The sequence below is a fragment of the Corvus hawaiiensis genome, chromosome 14 (assembly GCF_020740725.1).
Source record: "Corvus hawaiiensis isolate bCorHaw1 chromosome 14, bCorHaw1.pri.cur, whole genome shotgun sequence".
Lineage (NCBI taxonomy): Eukaryota > Metazoa > Chordata > Aves > Passeriformes > Corvidae > Corvus > Corvus hawaiiensis.
In genome coordinates, this window is record NC_063226.1 from 16,503,781 (window position 1) to 16,529,277 (window position 25,497).

At 39.8% G+C, this 25,497-nt stretch overlaps 1 protein-coding gene across 7 annotated transcripts in view; it reads right to left on the minus strand.

Moving 5' to 3' along the window:
* The window catches only part of AFF2 (AF4/FMR2 family member 2), a 336,350-nt gene that overhangs the window by 81,887 nt on the left and 228,966 nt on the right, over nt 1-25,497 (minus strand). For all 7 annotated transcript variants that reach the window (XM_048318426.1, XM_048318425.1, XM_048318424.1 and 4 more), the window contains exon 8: nt 15,131-15,182. In XM_048318426.1, the coding sequence (XP_048174383.1) occupies nt 15,131-15,182 (52 nt within the window). The remainder of the gene's footprint in view (nt 1-15,130; nt 15,183-25,497) is intronic.

Sequence of the window (25,497 nt, forward strand, 5' to 3'; positions counted from 1 at the left end):
CTTCTCTGGCATAATTATGTAATCTGAACCGACCTTGCATCCCACTCTAGCTTTGTTCAGAATAGGTAAATAATTTTAAAGGAAAAGGGCTGGAAATATCACTGGCAGAAAAAGCTAGTGTTGTATCATTTCAGAGAATTCCTCCTGGTGTTTGCAGAACAAGGCTGTAATGGATTTAAATGTGGAAAGCAGTCAGATGGTTGGTGAGATTACAAGCACAGAGAGCGGTGAAAGGCAGAATTAAGACAACTGATCCATAAACCCATTATAGAAAGGAAAGTTTTAGTGCCTAATTACCTCCAGAGGTATTTTTACAAAGCCTGCCAACATTTAAGAGAAGGGTTTTGGTGAGGAACTTTTAACTTCTGCTATACTTAGGGATGGAAATAAAATGGTTCCTACATAGGAAGTGCTAATATTAGTGGTTCAGAAAAATGCTCATACAAGCCCTTGACAAATTAAATCCTTTATGAAAGCTGATGAACTTTTGAAACCTCTGGGATCTGCACAACTGGGTTTCAAATCTTGCCAGAATGAATTTTCCCTTGGGCTCTATGATGGGGCTAGTTTTTCAAAATACCTGCTGTTTTGGCACTTTTGCCTCCCACCATAGTAATATCTGTGTTTAAATCCATGGAAATCCCTAATAAAGAATTTAAAATTTGGGAGAAAGAATGAAAGCTTGTGAGAGCTTGGATGAGGGAACAGCAATCCTCCGGGCTGGCTCCCAGTGTGCAAAGAAAAATGTGCTTGTTTCATTTGGATTTTATTTTCCATCTAAAGAATAAATCAACAAATGCATGATAGGAATCAATTATATTAATTGTACAGTAGGGGTGCTAGATAAAACACTTAAAACTCAGGAAATGCTCAATTTCAGATTGCACAAGTAGTTGTGAAAAACCCAAGCCTAATTATGCCTTCTCAAACAAGCCTATGATGAAATGGGGTCCCTGCCTCAACTGTGAGCTAATGTGACTGTGTCTCTTTCCAATAGCTCTCTCCCAAATCTCCCTTTTTCAGTGGCCATATGCAAATGCAGAGTCAGAAGCACGCTATTAAGAAACTTTCTAAGTAATAAACCACACGTAACAACACACAAATGCTTCATTTAAAATGAACTGAAACACCATCAAAAATGACATTTCAGTTTCCCAAGCTTCCCACTAAATGCCAAGTTTCAGTCCCATCCTGCAGGAAAATAAAATTATTTTTAAAGCTCATAAACATTCTTCCACAATGTCAGATTTTTTTTTTTGACTCTAGAGTGCTATTTTCCTTAACTCTTCTATATACCAAATAGCTGGGCTGTAACAATTCTGAGTTCAAGCATGTGAAGCTTGCAACTAAATCAAGGTTTTTTTCCTGAATTATTTAAAAATCACTACACAAAAACAGATATCAAAATACAGATAAAGAAGAGGAAACAGCAGAGTGGAGAGTGTCTAGGATCACAAATAAATAATGATAATGCAGCTGATTTAATACAAAGCACAGCAGAACATATTCTGGAGAGCACGTGCGTGACAGTGTGAGCTAAACTGTTTACATGAAAGATTAAAGAAGATGAAGATATTTCAGAGAGTGAGAACTGGCAATGTCAAAGTCACAGAATATTAAAGAGCAGGGTCTCTAAACTGCATGTTTGATTTTTGACCACTTAGCTACGTCGATTGCAACTGTTTACCCTGAAAGAAATGTAGCAGCTTCAGGAAGAAAGAATTATAGATATATTTTGTTTTCTTGGACCATGAACATTCTAGCACATATCTTTCCCTAGAATTTTACATGGAGAATTTCCTTTTTTTTTTTTTTTTTTTCTTTGTTACCAGAAAAAGGCACTTTCCTAATTCTTAAGGAAATGCACATGCTGGAAGAACAGTGTCCTTCACACATGTGCCTGCTTATACAAAACTGAAAAACCATTTCTAGTGCTCAGGTTAATCTACATGCCAGCCCAGTTTAAAGCTGGATCATTAGACAACTGGTCATTTCCTATTACAAAGGATTCACTTTGAGTGGGATCACAGTGATGTTAAACACAGCACACATATGTCAGGGCTTCTGTCTGAGAAAGAAATGCAGGATCTGTCCTTCTGCTTTTATTTGTCTTCTAGGTATTGCTCATTCATTTTTCAAAGCGTATTTGTTGCGATATCATGAGCATGCCCAGTGGCAGAAGATAAAGGAAGGCAAAATCAAAGTGACATTGAGTAACTCTACACATTAAGCTTTGATGCAGAAACATATTGTTTGAAAATATTTGGTGTGCAGCAGGTCTGTCAATTAGAGCTAATTATTTTTCTCTGATCAGGAAGAATGCAATCTTGTTTTAGGCAGGTTTCTTTGAAATGTACGTCTTTTATAAACCTTCATTATAGGAAAATACTTCTTCCAAATTACTTCTTTTCTCGGCTGCTTAGCTATTGACTCAAATTGTCTGTGTTGAGTAGTTCTCTCTGCTTTGATAATTAACTTTTGATCATTACTGAATTTAGCAGCTCTAGTCAGATGTGTTCATAGCTATCCTCCTCAACTATTTCAGTGTTCATCGCCTTTAATCTTTGAACAAAATGATCTCATTGAGCCCCCATCAGCCTCGCTACTCAGTTAATAATTCCTGTTTCTCATCTTCATGATTGAGTTTGATTTGTTTTAGACTTGATGCAAGCTTTTGATTATTAATTTAAGGTATTTCAAAGACAAACATGTTTTAAGAGTTATTTTTTGAATCTTACATTCCAAGGCTTTTACAATGTCCTGGGTTGCAGTGTATTCCATTACCATCCTCATGAGCTGTTGAAATCAGGTGGGGCAGTGTTTCCTTGCCTCCTGCCCCCAGACTATCTTCCTGTTAATGGCCCATCACTGTCCTGCCCCATGACTCACAGATAACTCCCTCCGGACTATCTTCTGTTAATGAGCCTAATCAACACTTGGCCTCATGACTCCTCATCCCATTGTGAGATGCTCCACCCAGAGGGAGGAACCAAGCATTCCATCCTGGATATAATCTGAGATTCTGAACACCAGAGACACCCTTTCCACTGGATTTCCAGAGGACAGGAGCTACACAGCCACCACTGGACCTTCTGAGGAAGAGCAGACCCTTTTTACAGGATCACTGCTTCGACAGAACCACATCCATCACTTCAGGAGGACTGCAGCCACCATTCTACCAGACTGCTACCACCACCCTGACTAACAGGGTGTCAGGTTGTATCCTGACTCTGTCAGTTTGAACCAGTGTTTTCTTTTTTCTTCCCCTTTTATTTCCCCATTAAATTGTTATTCTGACTTGGTGCCTCCCACTGGTTTGTTTTCAAACTAGTACAACAAGTAAGAAACTGGTTTTGACTTCACAATGATTCCTAAACATGTGTTAAAAGTATTACCTAGAAACAGAGCAGGTGGGAGGTCCCTGAACCACCATATATGTGCCCTGAGTGACAGATGCTGCTGCCAAAGATTGAAATGAAATTGGACTGGTATAATGTAATATTCAATGGGTGTTAGGAGAATTACATCATGGGACCTTTGCTAATTTTGAGCTTGAAAACATGCATTAAAATAATTTAGGATGATTAGAAAATGAAAGCCAGAGTGAACCAGACAATCATTCCACTTTAATTTGTAATTTTCTTCTGACTTTTTTTTTAACAATTATGGCCTCTCCATAATTGTGCTTTTGCTCCCTAAGACCTTATTTCAGCAGCTGACTCCAGTGTTGAATAAGAAAGAAGAAGATGAGGAATATGTGAAAAACAGTAAGACACAGAGGCTCACCCCTCAGAGAATTTTTGCCCAGAGATGTTTTACCGTGATTCTTGTAGCTGTGAATGACTCTTACCTCTACACCTGATTTTGCTGCTAGTTGTTTTACCATTATCTGAAGAGGCACCTGCACCATGCTGTACTACACACTCTGTAGTGTGGATTTACCCATAAACTTACTTTGTTAGAAGGTATTTAATTATTACACAAAAGATTAAACATGGGAATAAGCACAAACTGCTTCTAGATTGTGCGCAAGGACTGCAAAATGTGAAAATGATGCTTTTCTTCATCACTATCAATTACGTGACTGGCTTTTGGATTGAATGAACCAGAAAAAGTACTCCAGTCAGTACAACTTTCCTACATCACAAAGGAGAGGAGAATGAACTGACAAGAGGACAGCTCAAAAATAACCAAGTAAAATAGTTGGCGTCTGCAAAAGGCAAATTATATTTCTGGTGAAGTGTTACAGGGGAAGTGTCTGCTATCCAAAGTAAAGATATATCTTCCATTGCATAACTGAAAATCCAGGATTTTCATCGAGAAGTATTTGACTTTAAGAAAGTGAAATTAGATACAAAACTTTTCCCAAGAATGCCCCCTCACCCTCTTGACTCAGAAGCACTGGCGAGCCAGCTAAGAAGGCAATTGCTGAGCCTCAAAGCATCTTATAGGGTGAGACAGATGACACTTCATGCCATCGTGTGTCTTGGCAGAAGAAGGCAGACCTTCATGCTCAAACTTTTCCCCTTTTTCCAGGACCTGCTGCAACTCTAACTCAGGTTTATCTCCCAGTTTCTAACCAGCTCTGTCTGCTTGGGTGAACAGCCAAGTGACTCTACACAAAAAAGTTTACAACCCACCACACTCTTCTGTGCTGTAGGTATAGAAGAGACTCCTCAGAGACTCAATTCAACAGTACAGTAAAAACAAAGACAATTTCCACATTAGTTAAGTTATATATATATAGCATTTATATTTCCTCCTAGACTATAATTTGCTTTGGAAGTTATACCATGCTCTTATTTATACAGAATGCCTTCTCTATGATCCTCAGTAAACAACTGAGAACCACGACTTATTGACTGCGCTGTGCTCTGATTTCTCCAGTTATATAGTTGGTGTTAAATACGACTTCCTGTGGAGGAGAACATGGTGTGCAGCAAACAAACCATCCAGGACTGCGCTGGGAATCCGAAAGCCAAACCCCAAGGCCTGAAGTATCAGTATGTGTATGTATAAACATGTGTTGTGTTCCTTATATTTTTTTCTTCTTTACTTCATTGGTTACATTCTCCTCTACCTGTCCCCTAACATCAACAGAGGAGATTGTATTTCTTTCTTGCTAATTGCCTTTGACATGAAGTTGGCAACCTTGTATTTGAGATTCTGTGTGTGATGTTCCCAGTCAGTCTCACCTCGAGGACAAAAAGCCCAGTGTTACTGTATCTCGGACCAAAAACAATGGAGAAGATACTGTCCCCCTCATGTCACAGTTTTAAAAATGAGTATTTTTCCTTCAGGATTCAAATGTGTGGAATGGATTAGCCAAAAACCATTTTTTGAAATATCAAGTCACCAAGCATGTGGTTATCTGCAAATCAGAATGGTTCACTGAGCCCTCGCTGTGTATGAACCACAGAGAGCTCCCATCATTGCTGTGAGCGATGCAGTAACCTTCACGGCTTCACAGAGAGATGCTCAGGAGTACTTGAAATACTGCAAATTTCATTTCAATTGTTGCAGTGGAGGTTGGGTAAAACAAAACAAGTGTTTAAGTGACCAAATCTAAACCAGTCTGTCTTTGGTTTAGGAGTCACGCTCATCGTTGATGAAAGTGAACTGCTTTTAACTGAGATACAACACAGATGTATTTGGGCTTCTACTAGCAATTTTTTCCAAATCCCTGTTTTCCATCAGGCTAACAGTCGAAATCAAACTGAGAAAGTGTGCAATTAAAAAATGTGGCCACTTCCAATTCTTGAAGAACTATTCTCTAATTTTTTTTTTTTTTTTTAAAGAGAGAAAAGAGCTACACACACTGAGCACACACTGCACTCTGAGGAGTGCTTGGCTGCTTGTGTAGACATATCTGAGCTGGCTTTAAATTAGCTGGTGTGGTTTCTGTGAACATTGTTGCTTTTGCTACACAGGTTTCAGTTTACTCAGTGTCTTTGGTGAACTTTACAATACAAACTGTTACAGCTATCTGTCAGTGAGCAGCTGTACTACAAAAATAACTCACATAACATGTTTGCTTATTTTAGGACTTCAACTGTAATGTACCTAGACAAAAGAGGCTTGAAACAGTGTCTTCCTTTCCCATAAAAAATGCTCTTGACAGGAAGTCGCTACCTGTACTAATTTTGAGTCCTCAATTCAACAAAGGAGAAATTTTAACATGACATTACAAATTCTACTTATTCTGCTTTTGCAGCCCTATGAACCATTGTAACCTACCCCAGGTGACTCTGCCTTGTCTGGGGAGTTGGACTCGGCCTCCTGAGATCTCTTCCAACCCTAACTATTCTGTGATCCTGAAATTCTGTGATTGTCAAGTTAATTTAAAAATGCTAACCAGTGTCTCACGAAACCCAGTAGATTTAAGTGTTCTGACAGCACCAATTGACTACAGGAGAGAACAGAACTCTATCTAGAGCTAGGCCTGATTTTTCATAAGAATTGTTTTATTTGGAGAACAACTATACATCCCTGGTGACAGAAGTTCAGAAAACTGTACTGAATGGTCCATTTTTAAGAAAAAAATTCCACACTGAAATTCTGGATTGGAACATCCTTTCCTACCAAATAATTAGTTTCAAATTGATTACAAATGACCAAGGCTTAGTGGACGATGGTCCTATTGTCAAAATATAAAGGATCCACCTGTAACTAAACTCAGTATTTGCCATTGTCTTATTTACTGATGATTTTTCTAAAATGTGTGTTTGGTTCAACCCTCCAGAAAGGTAATAAATAATAAAAAAATCCATTCCTTGTTGGGTTTACTCTATAGCTGCACTTCATCATGTTAATCACATGATTTAAAAATTGAGGAGGCAGAAGAAACATAGAAAAGGTCAAGAATCATTTATAAGAGAAATAAAAAGTCTTCCCTAAACTTCCTCCAAGGAATAAGCAGCAAAAGGCTTGTTTCAAAGAATATCCTGTGACCTTACTGTCCAGCTACAGACAGTCACCATGATCTGTGTATTCCTCAGTTTCCCAGTTCTAGCAGGAGAACCATCTTTTGTATCCCTGAAACTCATCTCAAGAGTGCTGATATTTTGTGGTCTATTGTTAAGGTCTCTCTCTGTGCCAGGTGTAGTTTTAGAGTACAGTGCCTGATTGTTATTTTTGCAATGTTCACTTGCTCTGCCACAATGGACAGGCGGGCACCTCAAGACACAGCCCCTTGTACTCCTGCTCATTTGCACTTCATGCCCTTAGGTTTTCCTTTGTGATAAAGGCCTTTATCTCATTCCTTTGGGAATCCAACCCACCCTTAGTCTTCTCCCTACTTTAAATAAATGAATAGTTCCCTAGACTTGAGAAGCAAAAGGGCAGAGTCACAGAGTACCAGCAGTGGCAGTAAATTGATGTTTCTGCTGTTCATGCTACCCATTTATTTCCTGTGTAGGACTAAAGACTTTGAGGATTTTAATTTATACTGAACATTACATCTATACTGAATGTTAAATGTATTACAAACAGGCAGCAGACACAACAGAGGTAAAAAAACATGAAATAACTCTTTGCTGACCTTGGTCTGGTTTAGGACATTGCTCAGATGACTTAGTTAATTACTAAATTGCACAGTTCCAAAAATTATACTTAATTGTATTGCCATGAAATTGGTAATTTTGCAAAGCAGGCACACTCTCCATGAGAACACCCTGCTCAAATAAATTGCACTGTCACACTGTGGTCCTGACCTGTCCCTGTGTGCAGGCAGATCTGTTCTGGGAAGATTCATCCTGCCAGCACAGAACAGAGCACCTACAACCCCAGCAAACCTTGCAGTGGCAGATGAATTCATCCTAAGAAAAATTAAGGTGTTTAGTTTTCACTACTGTTCTCTTTCTGGAATACCTCCAGGGGAGATCAAATTTCACTTCTCTCCTTATTCTGGCTGACAGAGGCTAATTACTGGATTTATCATGCCCTTTTCAGCACCTACTTTACACTTTTTCTGACCACCTATGAGTCTCTCCTTCAGCCTTTTGCAACCCTGCCCATCTCAAACCCAGAACTAGCACTATCTTCTATTGGTGTAAAAAACTCACAGGAATTCAGATTTTGAAGTTCATAGATGGTTACTTAGGCTTTTACAGAAGAGCAACTCTGCAGATGGCCAGTGTAAGAAAACCAGACACTTTCTTCACCAAAATGCTTCATGAGACATTCATGATAAAAATCACACTCTCCTTCTGAGGAGAAAAGGGAGATAAATGTGTCCTATGTGGTCAGATTAGTGAGTGCTGAGCACTGAGATGGCCTGCAGGTATCACAGACTTCAGATTTATTTTACAGGATAGTCTGGCCAAGTCTGGCTTTTCTCTTAGCAACAACAATGCTGGGGTTGATCAATTCTCTCACCTGCTGCTGCCTCTGCTTTGTTGCCAAAACACTACGGGGCTTTTGCATAAGTAGCATACATAGCAAGAGGCTCTGGGGAAATATATTATCCTCCATGCTTATAATAAAGACTCCTTTACAAAAAATTGTGCGTACAACCATGCGCACATACACAGAGTACATGGCCCGTCCTGTGGACTGATAGCCTCATCTCCCTCCTCTCTCCCAACCCAAAAAGGTTGGCAGATCTCCAGCATCAGGTTCTTATAGCTACACTGAGGAACAACCTCTATTTAACTAGTGACAGAGGCATCAGGGGTTCTAAAGCTTCTCCCTCACTTGAATGATGTCTTACAGAGCTTGGCAGCTTCAGGCTGGTGGCAGGAGAAGTGAATGCAGGAGCAGCCCGTCTTAAAGAGAGTTCTGGGGGATTATGGAGTGCCTGCTTACTTGTGGGGAAGAGAAGAGAGGGCTTCTTGAAGATGTATCATGTAAAACTTCTTTTCAACGAAGGCATTTCATTCCCACTTCGTTAGGGCTGCCTAACAGGCATGTCAGCATTTCTTTTCCTCTGTTGTTTTCTCTACTGCAGTGGAGGGTTTTTGACACTGAGCTGCCAGTGTCAACACTTGGAAACACTTGGAAAAGGTGAAGCAGTGGGAGGGATGGAGTTCCTCCAGCTCCTGTGCTGGTCTGGGCAGCTGCTGCCCCAGAGCCCAGGTAAGATCACAGCTGCAACCTGCAGGGGCAAAGTCCTTCTTTGATCTGTACTCCTCTGCACTCTACAGCAACCATTTTTGCTGAGGGTTGTGTTAATCCCCTTCCTCACTGATGGATGACCTCCACAACAACAACATGTGTGAAAAAAATTACATGTGATTCTGTGAATTTGAACAAGTTAAAAGCTTTTGATAACACAGTGTATTTTAGTGGTGTGCTATGCTCTTTGCAGAAAGCTCAGCCCAGATCTCAGGGTGGCTACTGAAAGCTTCTGCTGATAATAAACAAATGATATGAACCTATGTCATTACCATGTGAATTATAACCTTAGATATGTCAGTCATCAAATCTCTTACTACCAAAGATTTGCCTAACAGAAACTGGAGTATTAATTTACACAGTTGATGATATATTGTTGTTTCAACCAGGGTTGTGCACAATAAAATAATTCGAATAACAATTAAAATGGACTGAGGTAGCAAGAAGGGACATATATCCATGAAAGATTTTTCATGGTTAGAGACTGACAAGGTTGGAGAATGACTGTATTATCCTAATAGCTTCTGTTTTCATTAATGGCTTAATGGAAACATTTCCCTACAATTATAAAGCATGGCTGCAGATCTTAAGCACTGCAATGTGTGTTCTTTATCAAACACATGCTGCTGTGGCTACAACTGATGCTGCACCACTCTGGGATTTCAGTGGAACCCAATGACAGATAAACTGTTTACATTAGAAGACTCTATCAAAGTTATTTTGCACCTAGTTTCATCCTAATCCATCTGATTTTTCTATAGCTTTGACAAGATGACCTCTCTCACTGTGTGTGCAGTATTGATGTCATTACTGAAGAGCTGTTCTTCAGCCTTTCTGCTGATAACAAAGTAAATGGAAATGTAGAGAAACCTTGGGGAGGTAAACAGCTTGTTCAGGATCTAGAAAAAATGGGAAAAATACAACAGGAAAGGATATCTATTGTTACAAGGAAAGTGATCACTGTTGCACTTTAAAAAGTGTTTACATGATATGATGAAGGCATATTATGCCTTAGAACCTCATAAACTTTAAAAAAATTAACTTGAATAAAGGCAATGAAAGCTCAGCATGTAGTACAAGAATTCAAGGCTCAGCCTATGGCTGATTACCTTTTTAGACTCAGCTAAAAAGTCAAACATTTTGAATTCAATTACCTTATACTGACCTATCAAAAAAGAATTATGTTTATGTAAAATACAAACAATAGAGTGGGGCCATGGATTACATGCATGTCTTGTGTTTCTAGAGTTTTCAGAGAAGTGGCAATCACTAAGGGGAGAAGAAAAAAAAATCAAATAGAAAAGAAAAACATCTTAGTGATTTGTTCTGCCAAAACCACTATATACATGAAATACTGAAAATGGAGCAGGTCTGTAACGAGTATCAAAGTTTCTTTGGTTCAAAACCACACAGAACACTACCAATGTGCTTTAAATTAAGTACACATTTAAAAGGTTAATGGGACTATTCCTTAGGCAGAAGAACAAAGAGGAGCTGGTTAAAGAAAATTGGGTACACTACAGCTACTTAAAGTACTGTATCCAGGCACAACTCATTTGGATGCCTTTGAGCTCAAAGCTAGTTTGAATTATACAGAGATGTTTCAGAGAACAAAAATACCAACCTGTGTTTTATCTAAGCTCTTTCAGCTGAACTGAGCTACTAATTAAAAATCTTCACTACTCTTCCTAATTTCTGATGTACTTTTTTAACAGAGTAATAAAGCCATCTAAAAAGCTGTGTCCTTCCTCAGAGAAGAGTGTTAACATTAGCATTTCTGAAATACCTTGTCATCTCCTGGTTTTACTAACAGCATGTCTGTCATCTGCCTTAGTTGTACCTCTTGTAGCCAGTCTGAACATCCTGTGCCATACTGAATGCAATACTGATGCATGTGCCAATGTTGCTCTCAGTGGCAACACCAAAAGAGTTCACAATCCAGGCAATGCTTACATGTAACAGTACCTCTCAAATAATACATTAAACAGATGTGTACCTGATATTATAAATATGTGACATAAAAATCTATTGGGTTGGTCAGTGTGCATATTAAAAACCATTCAAGTAGGTCAAATTGTGGATAACTTAAAACTTTAAAGACAGCAATTTTAATAAAACTGTCAATACAATTTTCTTTGTAAAAACATTTGACACTGATTATGCTGCTTATATTGAAAGAGAAACACAAGGTCTGTATCTTCAGATCTTTTATTGAACTGTGAGCACAGCATCAATAACTGCTTCTCAGCTGTAAATGAAAATTGATTCCAGATCTAACCCATCGTTTTCTGTGTGTCTTTAATCCCAAATCACCCACAATGAGACATAAGAATCAGCATTTTTATCTATGGGACAAAGCATGTGTCACATGGGCAGCTCCACAGTGTCTGCACTGGAGGCACTGTGGTTGTGTTTACACGTGTAAGATGCAGGAGGTAAATGCAGCCTCTCCTTGCCAGGGCCAAAAGGTGGGAACAGGAGTTTGCAGCTGGGGTGGAGTCATTGCAACTTGCCTCATGCTCTACTGCAATGACCAACATGGTCCAAAGCTTTACAGATCTGAAATCTGAAGGGACCTACGGTGAATATCTCACTGGACCTCCTGCAGGTCACAGCCCAAAAAAATTCACTCAACAATTTCTGCATCAGGCCCACAGCTGCCAGAAGGCTAAATGGAAAAGAAACCCACAAAGTTTCCATGCAATTTGCAGCAGTTTGGAACAAGTAGGTTGAATTTGCAGTCAGCTCTCACTTGCTGAAGCCTCTTATGCCCTCTGGGGTGAAATTAAAGTGTACAGCCTCCTTCATCTTTTCTTGGTGATGTGTTGCTAGGCCATCATCATATGTGCCTTAACCAAAATAGACATAACACTTCCATTAAGGAGGATTCTCCAAATCATGTTTATAACTTTCAGGAGCAATTTCCACTTATTCAAAATTCTGTTTGAAAAGGCAATGCCAAAACTGGGCAGCACACTCAGTAACAGCCTTGCTGATGTTATCTGTAGAATAAATACCTTCCATTGACTTTGACCTGGTAGTTCCTATCCTATCCAGAAATGAAGGTCAACTTCTCAGTTACATGACTGACTGGAGCTATTGTGTGTTGTGCTCCTCCTCAGCAGTGGGGAGAAAAAGAAGGAGATCTGTAACACCTGAAATAGTACAAGGCCACAGACCCCTGAGTAAATGCAATCCAGTTCATAAATAAGGGTGCTCGTTCATAGGAGTGAGGGAGGAAAACAGAAGAGCTTTGTTTCTTGCAGCAAGTTTCTAACCATCTTCCACCATGACAAATGCACTACTGGTAGTCTCAGAAGATGGGCTGATAGATCAAACTCTCTCCACATACTGTAGACTTTCACTAAAAGTTGATATCCAAGTGCATTTATGGATTGGTGTCACTACTGTCCTGCCATGTAAAAATTGAAGGGTTTCTAGCAATTCCCAAAGGACAAATACTAGGGCTCCCTATCACACCACTGATCTCAACAAACTCCAATTTCCTTGAAATTAGAGTAGAAATAAAGAAAAAAACCTTGATTTTTACATTCTCTGTTGGGGTTTTTTGAATACAAATGAGTAAATGCCAGCTCATGCTTCACACTGGCTGCAGGCTTATAGAAGAAAAAATCATAAACACTGTAAAGACAATGATTCCATTTCCTTATAGAAATGCTGCATAAACTGCTAGAATGGTTTTGAGCTGAGAGTTTTAATCTTTTCTCTTCCTGCCAGAACGAGCACATGTGTACACCTGAATAACAATCATCATTTGACTGCAAAATATTTAGGTTAAAAAAGCCCTCAAAGTTACTTTGTTGATGTTTATGTGTCTGACCAGTGGGCCAGATCAACCTTTCTTCCAATTTCCAATCCCCTCTCCTTAAAGAGATGTGGCAGAGGCTGCTGAAGTGTAATGAGTGAGAGATGCAGCAGAGTCATGCTGCTCAGCATTGCAAGGCCTTAGCCTGCCAAAAATATAAAAGCAGACACTTACAGTCATTCATTCAGGAAACCTAAAAAGCTGTGAGCTGTATAATTTTGTCTATACCCTATTTGTAACACAAATAGAAGAGATGCAACCATACATATATGGGGTACACAGGAAAGCTGAAGGTTCCCTTGAAGTGCAGGGCATTTAAGAAATGTTCTCACTGTGCCTGTGTCCAGTTACTTTATTTGGAATCCCTAAGGATACAGGTCAGTTTATAGATGACATCAAGTTGGGCTGTCAGTGGTGGGCTTGGTAGTGCTCAGTTAAGAGTTGGACTTGATGATCTTAAGAGATATTTTCTTACTGAAATGATTGTATGAAAAAAAGCCCAGAAATTTTCTAAGTAGTACAAAATTTTGAGAAACTACATGAATGGTCCCTATGGTGCTCTCTTGTTTGTCTGCAGCCTATGCTGTGAATGGTATCACTGGGAAGACACGTGGAACTTTGGTGCAGTCTGAGGCTTCCTGCAGCTCGGGCACATCCCCACCACAGAAGGGCCCAGGCTGCAGCCCTGTCCTGGGAGCAGTGTGACACTGCTCACACACATGAGGCATATCCCACACTGACAGCAGAGACGTTCCAGAGCTGTCAGTACCCTCTGTGCACTGTATTCTTTCCTGCTCAGGATTAACATCAGAGATGACATCTGCTCAAGTCAGTGAGGGCTTTTCATTTGATGTCAGCAAACACTGGTCCAGGCATTTGCTTCTTCATTCACCAGTGATAAGGGATTTCATCCTAGCAGTATAAACTGTGTAAACTCAGAATTCTGCAAATTCTACTTAAGTCACTAGAAAACTGTTACTGTGGGAAAACAACAGTAACTGCTACCTGCCAATGTATTTCCATTTATGTATTTTAGGCATCTCAGGATCACAGTGTCATTTTACAGGACCATTTGGGCCATCACCATATTTGCACAACACTGCATTGCACAAGTACAGGATTTCAACCCTTTGGCTTCAGAAGACAGTGCTAAAAAATACTGACTTGTATGACTAAGGGGTCAACTTTCACCAGAAGGTAAATCTTTCCTGGCATGATCCTAAAGGATGGATTAGGTAGGCTGAAGGAGAACATTTAGGTGGTTTAAAAATAAATAAGAAAGAACTATTGGCCTATAATTAACATTTCCCAGACTGAGCAGATGATCTTATGCTGAATTATAGCATCACCTTCCTCTCTATTGCAGACGTTCAAACATTTGAGCCTGCTGCATATATGAAGTAAAATGAAGGATGAATTTAACACAAAGTTTCATTTTTGTTCCCGATAAGAATGTTGAGAGTATGAATTTCACCAGCTTTCTTTCCCAGCATTAGCCATACATATTTATAAATGGGAAGGATAGAGAATGACATGAGCCAGTTTTCTGAAAATGATTCTTCATTAACATCCCAAGTACGTGGAGAAACTTTCAGTATTGATTTAGAGCTACATGCTGAGGGCTTTCCCTTTCACAAATGGGAATCACTGGATTACTGTGGACTCCCAGCCCTTCACTCTCTGACTGGAACAAAATCTTACCGACGAAATTTTCTCGTGTGGGATTGTATAAATGGATTACAAACTGGAAACCAACTCTGTAGTTGTGTTGGTGCTCTGATGTGGTCATTTTACACATGCTTCCAAAAAGCTCATCAAGTCAGAAAATGGGTGCAAAGCAAGGGGAGGCTGTTCCACAGTTAGCTTGGTAGAATGGAGGACAGAGATTCAGACCACATTAGCTGTTCCTGAGTGATGCTCTGTGTGGTCTCTAATTCAAAGGTTAGTAAGTCATATTTTGGTTTAGTTTAATCCACTTCACAAAGTTAACCAACAAAACTGAAATGCATTCCTGTTTGAGAGTAAGTTTCCTCCAATGAGAAAGAAGCAAACAAGGTTTAAGCCAATGGATTCTGCAGCACACCAAAATGCTTTTCATGCAAATATAGTAAGTCAGCATACAAACAGATCCAACCTATGAAAAACTTTGTCAGATTAAATGGTCTGTGCACTTATATTAGATGTATTTACCTGTTCATTGTCATCTTCATCACTGCTAAGTTTTAGATCATCCTCAAGCATTCTGAAAAAAAAAGAGAAACAATACAGAGTTATATTTAATGAATTAACTTCATGTACAATGAGCCAAATCTACACCTCAGCAAAGTCAAAGGAAAAACTCTCTTTCAATTCAAAACAGGAAAATCAGACCTGAGGTAAGTAAACTGATGAATACCCCATATATGTATGTATTAGTGCTTCTTTGTGATGCTAGGGAAGAACAAATGACTTTCAGACTCATCCATCATGAAGTTTGGCAGCCAGCTGCTCTTTCATGTCCTCTTTTATTGTCTCACAGGGATTAGTCCATATACACCTATATGTATTTCTAAATCAGAAGAGAAATTCAGCTTCAAGACTGCTAAAAACGGAGAAAAAGTCATCCATGTTTCATTCTCAATCTGGGGCACCACCAATTTCCTTTCTGGTACCAATCCCTACCTTATCAAACTGAGAATGCAAAGTGGAGAACAGCAAGAAGAGGAGGTGCTTGTTTGAGGTTTGATGGGACCTCACAGTTGTTAGTATCCAAAGGCAGAGCAAACCTTTTCCAATCTGGGAACTTGCCAGTTCATATCCCCATTTTTATGTACTTATTTTTTAATAAAGGGAAATCTCACAGTTCTGTGAGATTTTCTGTGCCCTGCACTTGGTTAAAGGGGAAGGACGCTCCTAAAAGATGTGGCTGGCCCTATGCCTCCTTCCCTTCTTTTGGCAGAAGAGAGAGTTGAATTGCACATTACCATATTAACACTCATATGACTTCTTTTTCTTTTAATCCAAGACTTGGGTATGGGAAAATTCATGGGGCAAGAAACCATGTTATTTGCTGCTACAGAGACAGAAAAGGTCTCTTCTTTGGGGGTCTGTCTAATCAAAAAGACGAGCAGTCACCAAATACACTCCCGTATAGCTTCCCATATATTCACACTTTTATCTGAGCTGATAATCATCTGGGCTCACTTCTACCTCACACCCATCTTTTCACCTTGGCAAATTGTCTTATCCCAGGATGACGTATGAATGAATCAGCACATCTCCCTCCCATCTGCTGTGACAGCCACTAAAATTGCACATCTTCCTTTCTGCCAGCCCCAGCTCCTCTACCCACGGCAGGAGGCTTGCAAATTGCAATTATTGTTTCCTTTCTGTCATGATAGAGACTGAAGTCTATGATTTTTTATTGTTAGCCTTTAAATAACTCTAGCAATCAATGGATGTTCTGTTAGGAAGGGTTTTTTTTTTTTTTGTTTGAAGACTACCAGTAAATCATGGAAGCCTCCTGATACATGGAATTTTAGGGAGGGGACAATAATCCTAAACGTGCAAATATCAGGACATTCGAAGCCCTAATGGTGGCCTCAAAAAGAGAAAGTGAAGGAGATCTTTAAACTGGTTTGTGAGTCATCTGTCTTTTAGTGACCTCTGTCGTCAGGCAACCCAGTGGTTACAAAGTATCTGGACACGTAACTACCAGTCATTAGCATCCTGATAAATGGCGATGCCTCCCTGTAATACGTGAACCCATAAAAGTACGTCTGCAGCATGGATAAAAAAAAAAAAAAATTCTTCTAAAAGTTAGGATTCGCGGTGGGTTGACCTTGGCTGGATGCCAGGCGCCCACTAAAGCTGCTCTATCTCTCCTCTCTTCATCTGGACAGGAGAGAGAAAATGTAACAGAAGGCTCGTGGGTCGAGAAAAGGACATGGAGAGATCACTCAGCAATTACTGTCATGGGCAAAACAGACTCGATTTGGGGAAATTAATTGGAAGTATTGCCAATGAAATCAGAGTAGGGCAATTAGAAGTAAAACCAAATGATAAAACATCGTCCCCCCACCCTTCCCTTCTTCCTGGGCTGGACTTCACTTGCAGTTTTCTCTGCCTCCCCCTCCCCTCACAGCGGTGCAGGGGGATGGGGAATGGGGGTTATGGTCAGTTCATTATACGCTGTCTCTGCAGGTTCTTCCTCCTCAGGGGGAGGACCCCTCCCACGCTTCCCCTCTTCTTCCAGCATGGGGTGTCTCCTGCAGGAGCCGGCCCCTCACAAACTTTTCCAACTCAAGCCCTTCCCACAGGCTGCACTTCTTGAGGAACTGTCCCAGAGCGGGTCCCTTCTGTGGGTACATCCTCCAGGCACAGGCTGCTCAAGTGTGGGTCCCCCAGGGGCCACAAGTGCTGGCATCCCCCTGCTCCAGCGTGGGCTCCTCTCTCACACGGACACAGGTCCTGCCAGTGCAGGCTTCCCATGGGGTCCCAGCCTCCTTCGGGCATCCCCCTGCTCTGGCCTGGGCTCCTCTCTGGGCTGCAGCTGCATCTCTGCTCCCCACGGAGCCCCTGGGCTGCAGGGGCACAGCTGCCTCTCCATGGGCAGCACAGGGGCTGGCTCTCTGCTCGGGCACCTGGAGCACCTCCTGCCCCTCCTACACTGACCTGGGTGTCTGCAGGGCTGTTCCTCTCACATATTCTCTCTCCTCTCTTCCAGCTGCTGTTGCACAGCAGTTTTTTTCCCTTTTTAAAATCTGTTATGCCAGAGGCACTGCCACTGTCACTGCTGGGCTCAGCCTTGGCCAGTGGCAGTCCATCCTGGAGCTGGTTGGCATTGGCCGTGTTGGAAATGGGGGAAGCTTCCAGCAGCTTCCCACAGAAGCCAACCCTGCAGCCCCTCTGCTACCAAAACCTTGCCATTCAAACCCAATACTCAATTTTTCAGGAATTATTAATCTTTAGAGGCCGGGACTCTGGTGATGAACAGAAACTTTTAATGCTGTTTATCTAGCAGACACATTCATTTGTTTCCCCAGAGCCATTACTTGCTGTGCCATTCTCAATGTATCGCTGTGCCTTGATCTATCCACAGTTCCTGATTGTTATCTGCAAGTCTCATTACACCAGAAGGACAATACCCCCAGGAAACCGAGACCATTTTCATACAGGACTATATCATTTTGACTCTTAACTCTAATTCAATCCTACACTCCTACTTTTAAACCTACATTTCACTTTAATGTGTAAATTATCCACTGCTTTAAAGAATCACTGCTAGATAATGCATTCTATTGTTATTTTTTAATGCAGATTTAAGTGGACATAATGCAAAGATCTTTTCATGAATGAAACCCAAAGGGTGGTATGTGTTTTTTTTTTTTTTCTTTCAGCTATTGGGTGGTTTGGTTTTTGGTTTTGGGGGCTTTTTTTTCATTTGTTACATGTTAAATTCCTTTTTGACATACCCTGGTAGAAATAAACCAAAAAGGACAAAAGAAATTCCACATTGGATAAATGGAAAGAACAAAGAAGAAAACGTAAAAAAGATAAATGGATACACTTACTAAACTAACCCTACAGCCATCTGAAATGGCTGATTAATAACTGTCCTCATACAGCCTATACTGCAGATACTTTCTAACAAGTACAGTAAGCGCAAGACATGTTTATTGAATATTGAAAAATATAAAATTGATATAAAACATGATTAGTAGGAAGGACAACTGTTAGAGTTGGTTTCAGAGAAACTAAATTTGCAGGATTTATGAATTCCCTTCATGAGACTAATAGATGTTTAGACGACTAGAGAGAGGAAACAAATTGGATTTTGGCATTTCTTCAGTAGTTCCAAGCTCATCACTTGGAGTATATAATTCTTCTCAGCCCGTTCTGCTAAATGAAGAATATGTCATCCCATTCAGTTCCAAAACTCAAAGCTGAAACAACTAAACCAACCAGCTTCTAAAATGCATCATGCTCTTCTGGCAGATGGAATAATTAAAGAGAAACTGAGTTAGTATCAACCAGAAATATATGGTAGCCAGAGAAGCAAGGAAATAAATTAAAAATACACAGTGTGTGCAAGTGTAGAATGCCAAACATTTCAAATAACCTACTCCCAGAGAATACTGGTCAGAAAAAGCAGTATTTTACAGAATGCAGAGGACTAGATGGTGTTCCACAATTTTAAAATGTGCTTAATATTCTGAAGACATGGGTCACAGTAGCTTGTACTGTTTAATGTTTCTATTAACTCTCATTTATAAGCAAGTACCATCTGATTGCACTCAAAGCCCAATAAGGACTTTTTAGATTGCCAGCAATCTTAATTCAAGGTGACTATTTCACTATCATATCTAGAAAGGTATTTCAGCTTCAAAGCCCTGAGACAGAAGAGCTCTGTATCTTCAGCTCTCCAAAACACCGTCTGGATGGTGTGAACATGAAATTAGGCACTCTTGAGTGAAAGGTCCCTGGAAATACCCATATGATCTATTCTGCTCTGTGTAATTGCTCATCTCAGAAGCACCCAGACTGGAGATTACAGAGTATATTTGCTATTAAGATCAGGACAGCTATTAATAAAGGCCAATTTGGAGGCTATGTTAAAATTACAATGAATACTGTCAATGAGGGCAAATCAAAGAGAAAACTGCCTGTATCAGAAAGCTATCTCCAGGGGTGTTATGAATTCATTTTATTTCCTATTCTTCTCTGACCCAGCTGACATTATTATTGAATATACATGTACTTGTTTGTCTTTTCATCCATAGCTAATGCAAAACACCACTTTAGGGAAAGAACAGGATTAAGAAGGATTTTTTATTTCATTATTAGAGCAATGCCATTTACTCTAACAGCAGAAGTTGTGTCAGCACATTTATTATAATCTACAATTTTCAGAGGTTTATAATTTGGAATTTGAAATTATTGCAAAGCAGGAATGTTGGGACAAAGCAACACATTTATCTGCGGTGTAAGTAGGGGCAATCTCATTGACTGACTACAATATCCACTTCCTCCAGGGATGAATTTGCTCCCAAAGCAGATTGTTCCTACATTACAAATTTAGGTAGACAAATGACTGAACAAGGGCTTTATTAGGATGAGTTCTCTGAAAGTCGCACTAGAAATAGCAAGAACATGATCACTGAAATGGGACTTGTAGCCCATCCTGACTTTTGAGTTCAGCAGATGTTTTGTGCACACCAGACCTGCTGGTTTGGGATCCTGTCAACGAGCAAGTGAAGATTTGATTAGGAGACATGAGAGAATTCACTCCCTGAAAAAGCACTACCACAGTATCACTCCATTTCAGTTATTTTTATAGAAGACTCTGAACTTCTTAAAGGAGGATTTTCATGGCATCCTTTTTTTTTTTTTTTTTTTTTTTTTTAAATGTATAACGTATTTAAATGTTTTTAACAAATGAATAAGGTCCTGATTGCTGGTAGACATCTGGGAATGCTATGCATTTGTTCCTGCTCTGGTTGTGGAGGGCTGGGATGGGAGTCTGCTGTGTTTGTAGTAACATGTTTGGTGATACAGCTTCCTTAAGGAGGAGGCATTTAAAAGGCAGCATGGACAGGACAAGGTTCTGCATGTCTAATTTGCTCTGGGATCAGCTCACCACTGCACTGGGGCTCACTCCAATGTGAAAAAAGTCTTGTGGGAATGAAAAGGATGAAGGAAAGTGATGAGGGTGTTGCAAGCAGACAGGCAAGGGAATACTGGGCAATTCCCTGATCCTGAGCTGCCCAGAAAATTAACTCGCTCACGTCAAACCACATCTGTACAAAATGCATATCCCATCTGAGTCACACCACAACAAACACAAGTGTTGCTTCTGCAGGAAGGAGGAGGACAGGCAGTGGTGTTAACCAGACATACAGACATGCTGTTCTTTTCTTGCCAGGTTTGTCTCTGGTAAAATGGGAATACATTTGTAAGATTTCCGTGCTACTAGTTATTCCATTCGATATTAAAGAGACAGCTTAGACTGTTATAGCAAGTTTCAAACTTTTAAAACTTAGTAAGACTTAATCCAGAACAGGCAGGAATCTAATAAATGTCTTTGAGATTAAAAAAGTGGTACACTGCAGCCTGAGCAATGATGCCCTTGTCACTCCTGTTAGCAGCAATATTCCTGGGGAGGGAACATGGTCCATGCAAATATTAACTAGCACTGAGATGCAACCTTTTCTACATCTGCACTTGCTTGGAAATCAGGCCATCAGTTCAACACAATCTCTGCTGGTTTACCCCATGGACTTCATACCCAACTTGTTTTTCATTTTCCTAGTGCATTTCTCTGTAGTATATAAGGCTTCTCTGAGAGTGGTAACTCAAAAGGTATCATGCAAATGACAAACTGTATAATGGAATTCAGATGTATTTCAAGAATGTGTTGCACACACTGGAGCACAATTTTATCATTTATCAAGGGGGAAGAAGGGGGCCTATGTGTGTGAAAACATCTAACAATAGATTTCCCCAGAGAAGTTCATAATACAGTGAACAAAAAACTGAGGAAATGAAAATAAACGGTAGAGTAATTCCAAAGGAAAAAAGAAGATCTTTTGTTTTAAAACATCCCATCAATAAATCTTGAAACCTTACATTTATTCTTTTGCTGAAATGTGCAAGTCATCCTTACATTATTTCCTCTGAGATACTGTAAGAGTTATGGTAAAAGGAAATCTCAGAAGATTAAATGGAATTTACAAGCACCATTTACCTTAATAGTCAGGACCATTTGTCCAGCAATTTTATACATACTTAAATAAAATGTATTAATTTTTCCCTTCTCCTCATCCACCATTTTCTTTCATTGCATTTTTGTCAATGATGATGAAGTCAGCCTTGCAAACTGTTACTCACAGAAGTAACTTCTGCTCATTAACTCATAGTTTCAGTGGCCTGAATAGGGCTAATTTGCTGAAGGTATAGATCAACTCCTCAGTGTATGGCCTGAAACCACCTCCCCTTAGAAAGGGCTGAAGTCAAGTTTTGTGTCTTCATTGCTAAACAACCTGTGAGCAATAAAGGTGCCTGTTCTCTTTCCTGCCACAGGAAAGGCACTCATTATCCTGCTGACATGGTCAGCCTCCCTCTGACCACTGATGGAGAACAATGGCTTGCTAGGACACCCTCCATTGTGTGTTGTCACATGCAGCCTGCCTTAGTGTTCCTGGCACCATATCACTAATTAGTGTAATTACAGCTGGTGAGAGAGAAGTAACCCCTGTGGTTTTCTATTAGGTACCTCACAATTAGAGAGTGCACTTCATTACTCATCTCTCTGTATCATCTCTTAATTTCAAAAGGATTAAGCAAAATTAATTCTTTCAGTAGAAGAATTTCTTTATCCAGCCATCCATTAATGTCTATGTATAAAAAGCTCTTCAAGGCAACTAAGATATTAAGTTGCTACTAACTGCATTATAACTACTGCTCTGTTGACAGACATTTTGTGTTTCATTAAAGCTGAGACAAGAACTTTTGGAGGAGGGAGAAACCTGCTGCCAACTTTTATGGGAATCTGTATGTTTAGCACAAATAATAATACTCTATTATAATAATACTAATAATACTAAATAATACTAAGAATACAAACAATACTCTGGTATATCCAATAACTTCACAGCTCTATTGAGCTTCAATCCTGCTTGCAAACAATGCTTCCAACAGAATGGGACCAGAATGGGGTAAAAATATCTTAACAGTGTAATGGGAAGTGGCAAAAAAAAATCACAGAAAGCAGTAGCCTTTTGTTTCAAGTTGGTGAATTGATACTTTTGCCTTAAACACTAATACCACTGGGTTTGCCTTCTGCCTTAGCAAAGCTCCGTCTCCTTCACCTTGTGTTTCTTTCCCTCACTGCACAGTGACTCTTTAGTACAATGCACATCTCTGTTTGCTAAGTTCAGAGTATGATGTATCACTGAAGCAAAAAGAGGGGGAAAAATGAGAGAAAAGACAGGCAAGAACAAAGAAAAGTATGGGTCCAGGAAAAACACTGGGGGGGACTAATAGTTTCTAAAAATGCCAGTATAAAATGTGCATTCTTAAAGTTTGTGAAGAATAAAAATGAGTACCCCACCTTTTTTAGTGTGTTCAGTTCTGACAGTGTGCACAAAGCTTTTACTATTTTCCCTTTGATAAACTGCAATGGCTGATATAATTCTGGGTTCTGCTATTTATCAAGAGCAATATATAGTCCAAGAGTCATTTCTGTGATACATACTCATTTCCAATACATTCCACATGAAAAACACCTGCTTACTCCAACGATATTTGATTAAAACTGTCTCCTAGCCAGAGCACCAGTATTTTCTCTGGTAAACAAGCCTTCAGCTGGCATATTTACACACAAGGGCTACAGGAACTTAGCACACAGTTAAACAATGATTGATAATTCTACCACCACTTGCAAAGGTGACTTTAAAAAATCATACCAGAAAATATAATAAAGAAATTTGTTCAACAAGGAATGAAATAACACAGGACTGGCTCATCTATCCAATGCTCCACTTTGCATATGGAAGGACATTAGTTTTATTCATTGATGATATTCTTTTATCTTTCATTTTATTTCTTTTTTTAATCTGGTAAAAAGGTGAGTCCTTCAAGGAGCTGTTTGATGAGCTGCCAGTACCAACATGACATTCACAAATCTTTCTCTGTGCACTCTTTCCCCCTTACATAGACCAACCTTGTATCTGAAGAGCAGAGTTCTTTTGTTTCTGCAGATTGGAAATCAGTTGTGTCTGGTAATCTGAAGCTTCACTAACCTGTTCTAGAGTGGAAGCAACTTTTTTTGCTCATTAAAACCTTTCTACTGATGTATTTTTGCATCTCTTTCTGCCATTTGAACTACTTGCCTCTAATTTCCACCTGCTGTCTGCGAAGTTCAGTGCCATGAAGAGAGACCACAATTCAGTGTTAGTGATGGGAATGACACTGAGTCCTGAAGGCCCTTTGCAGAGGCAGCACAGACTGAGATGAACTCTGCTCTTCTGGCATAAGGACTGTGTGGAGCTGGGCAGGGGGTGATGAGGAGAAGAAACTCCTCCATGCTTGCTGTGGAGTAAGGCAACACAGCAGCTCACCAGGTGATTGCAGGAATAGCAACAAAGACCCCCTGACAGTGTCCTGAGGCTGAGAGGTGTTTAAATCCCTGCAGTCAATTAGTCCTTAAGAATGAATTGCTGGGGAGGAGTGGTCCTGTGACCCTTTGACTGGGTCTGGCTTCTTCATTTCTGTGCAAAAGAACAACAACTTAATAAAACGGTAAAGTAATTCTTTACTTGTTCAAAAGGAAGACTCAAGATGTTTAATAAAGACTGGTAGAAGGAGGTCTTCCAGCAGCAGATACTGAAAAGGCCACACAATGCAGTTGTGACACGGCTTTCAGTGATATGTTATGGAGAATGGGACCTTTAGCTTCAGAAACAGTCCTTGTGCATATGGAGGAAAGTGAAATTTGCCATGTCTGATTTTTAAAGAATGCTGTAAGCTTAGTGGCTGACTTACAGATTTTCAGGGGTGTGCATTACCAAAGCAGAATTCCAAGCAGGAATCCAAGTCCTCTGTTATGGCCTTCTGATGGTGCACGGTGAATAAAAAGCAGGGGTCAGCCATAGAGAAGATGAGCAAGTACCAGGGGCTTGTGTGTGCGTGGGAGAAGTGACCAGGCCTTTCAGGGCTGCAAAGGCACTACACCTCTACAAAAAGTACTGCTGGACCATGCCAGGTACACAGGGTAGTTCAGGGATGATCATCAGCAAAAATCCCCACAGAAAGCAAACATAAGGTGATCTTGGGGAAGGTGACCTTCATTTTCACTGCCCTAATTTGTGTTCAGTTTTTAAAGACACTTTTGTACCTGCAAAATCCTACATCAAGAATCCACAGCTATCACACTGATCTGATACAGACTTTGCAAAGAGAAATGCATCTTCAGTAAGACTGTTCACTTCTGTCCCTAAATGAACATTCTGTTGATCAGTCTAAAAATGTATAAGCAGATTAATCCAAGCAGTACTAAAACTAATGTAAATAGAGGAGATAAAACCAAGCAAGACTAAAACTAATATAAATAGATCGGATAAATGAAAAAAATACTTAAATGATTTCTGAATCTGGATGATTTATAAGGCACTGCATATGCATGAGAGAAATCAAGTACTAAGCACAGTCCTGAAAACACTGACTCATGCAAATAATCCTTGCTCCTGCAAGCACTATTTTTCAGGCTCAGATCCAAACACAATGCCTGACACTGTTTGCTCTGATAATCACTCTAAGATAAACAGATATGAATAACTGCAAATACTTCCAAGCATTTCCTTTCACTTATAATGTAAAAAGAAAAATTAGAGGATAAAATGAAAATGTATGTTTCCACTTCCAGATTTCATACATCATTAATTCTGTAAAAATATATCCATCTTCATGCTGATAGTTCTCTTTGCTTGGCAAACTTGAAGAATGCAATATGCTAGATAACCTGATTGAAAATTTGATCCTATTGTTTAACAAAATGAAGATTGTTTCATAAGGGGCTC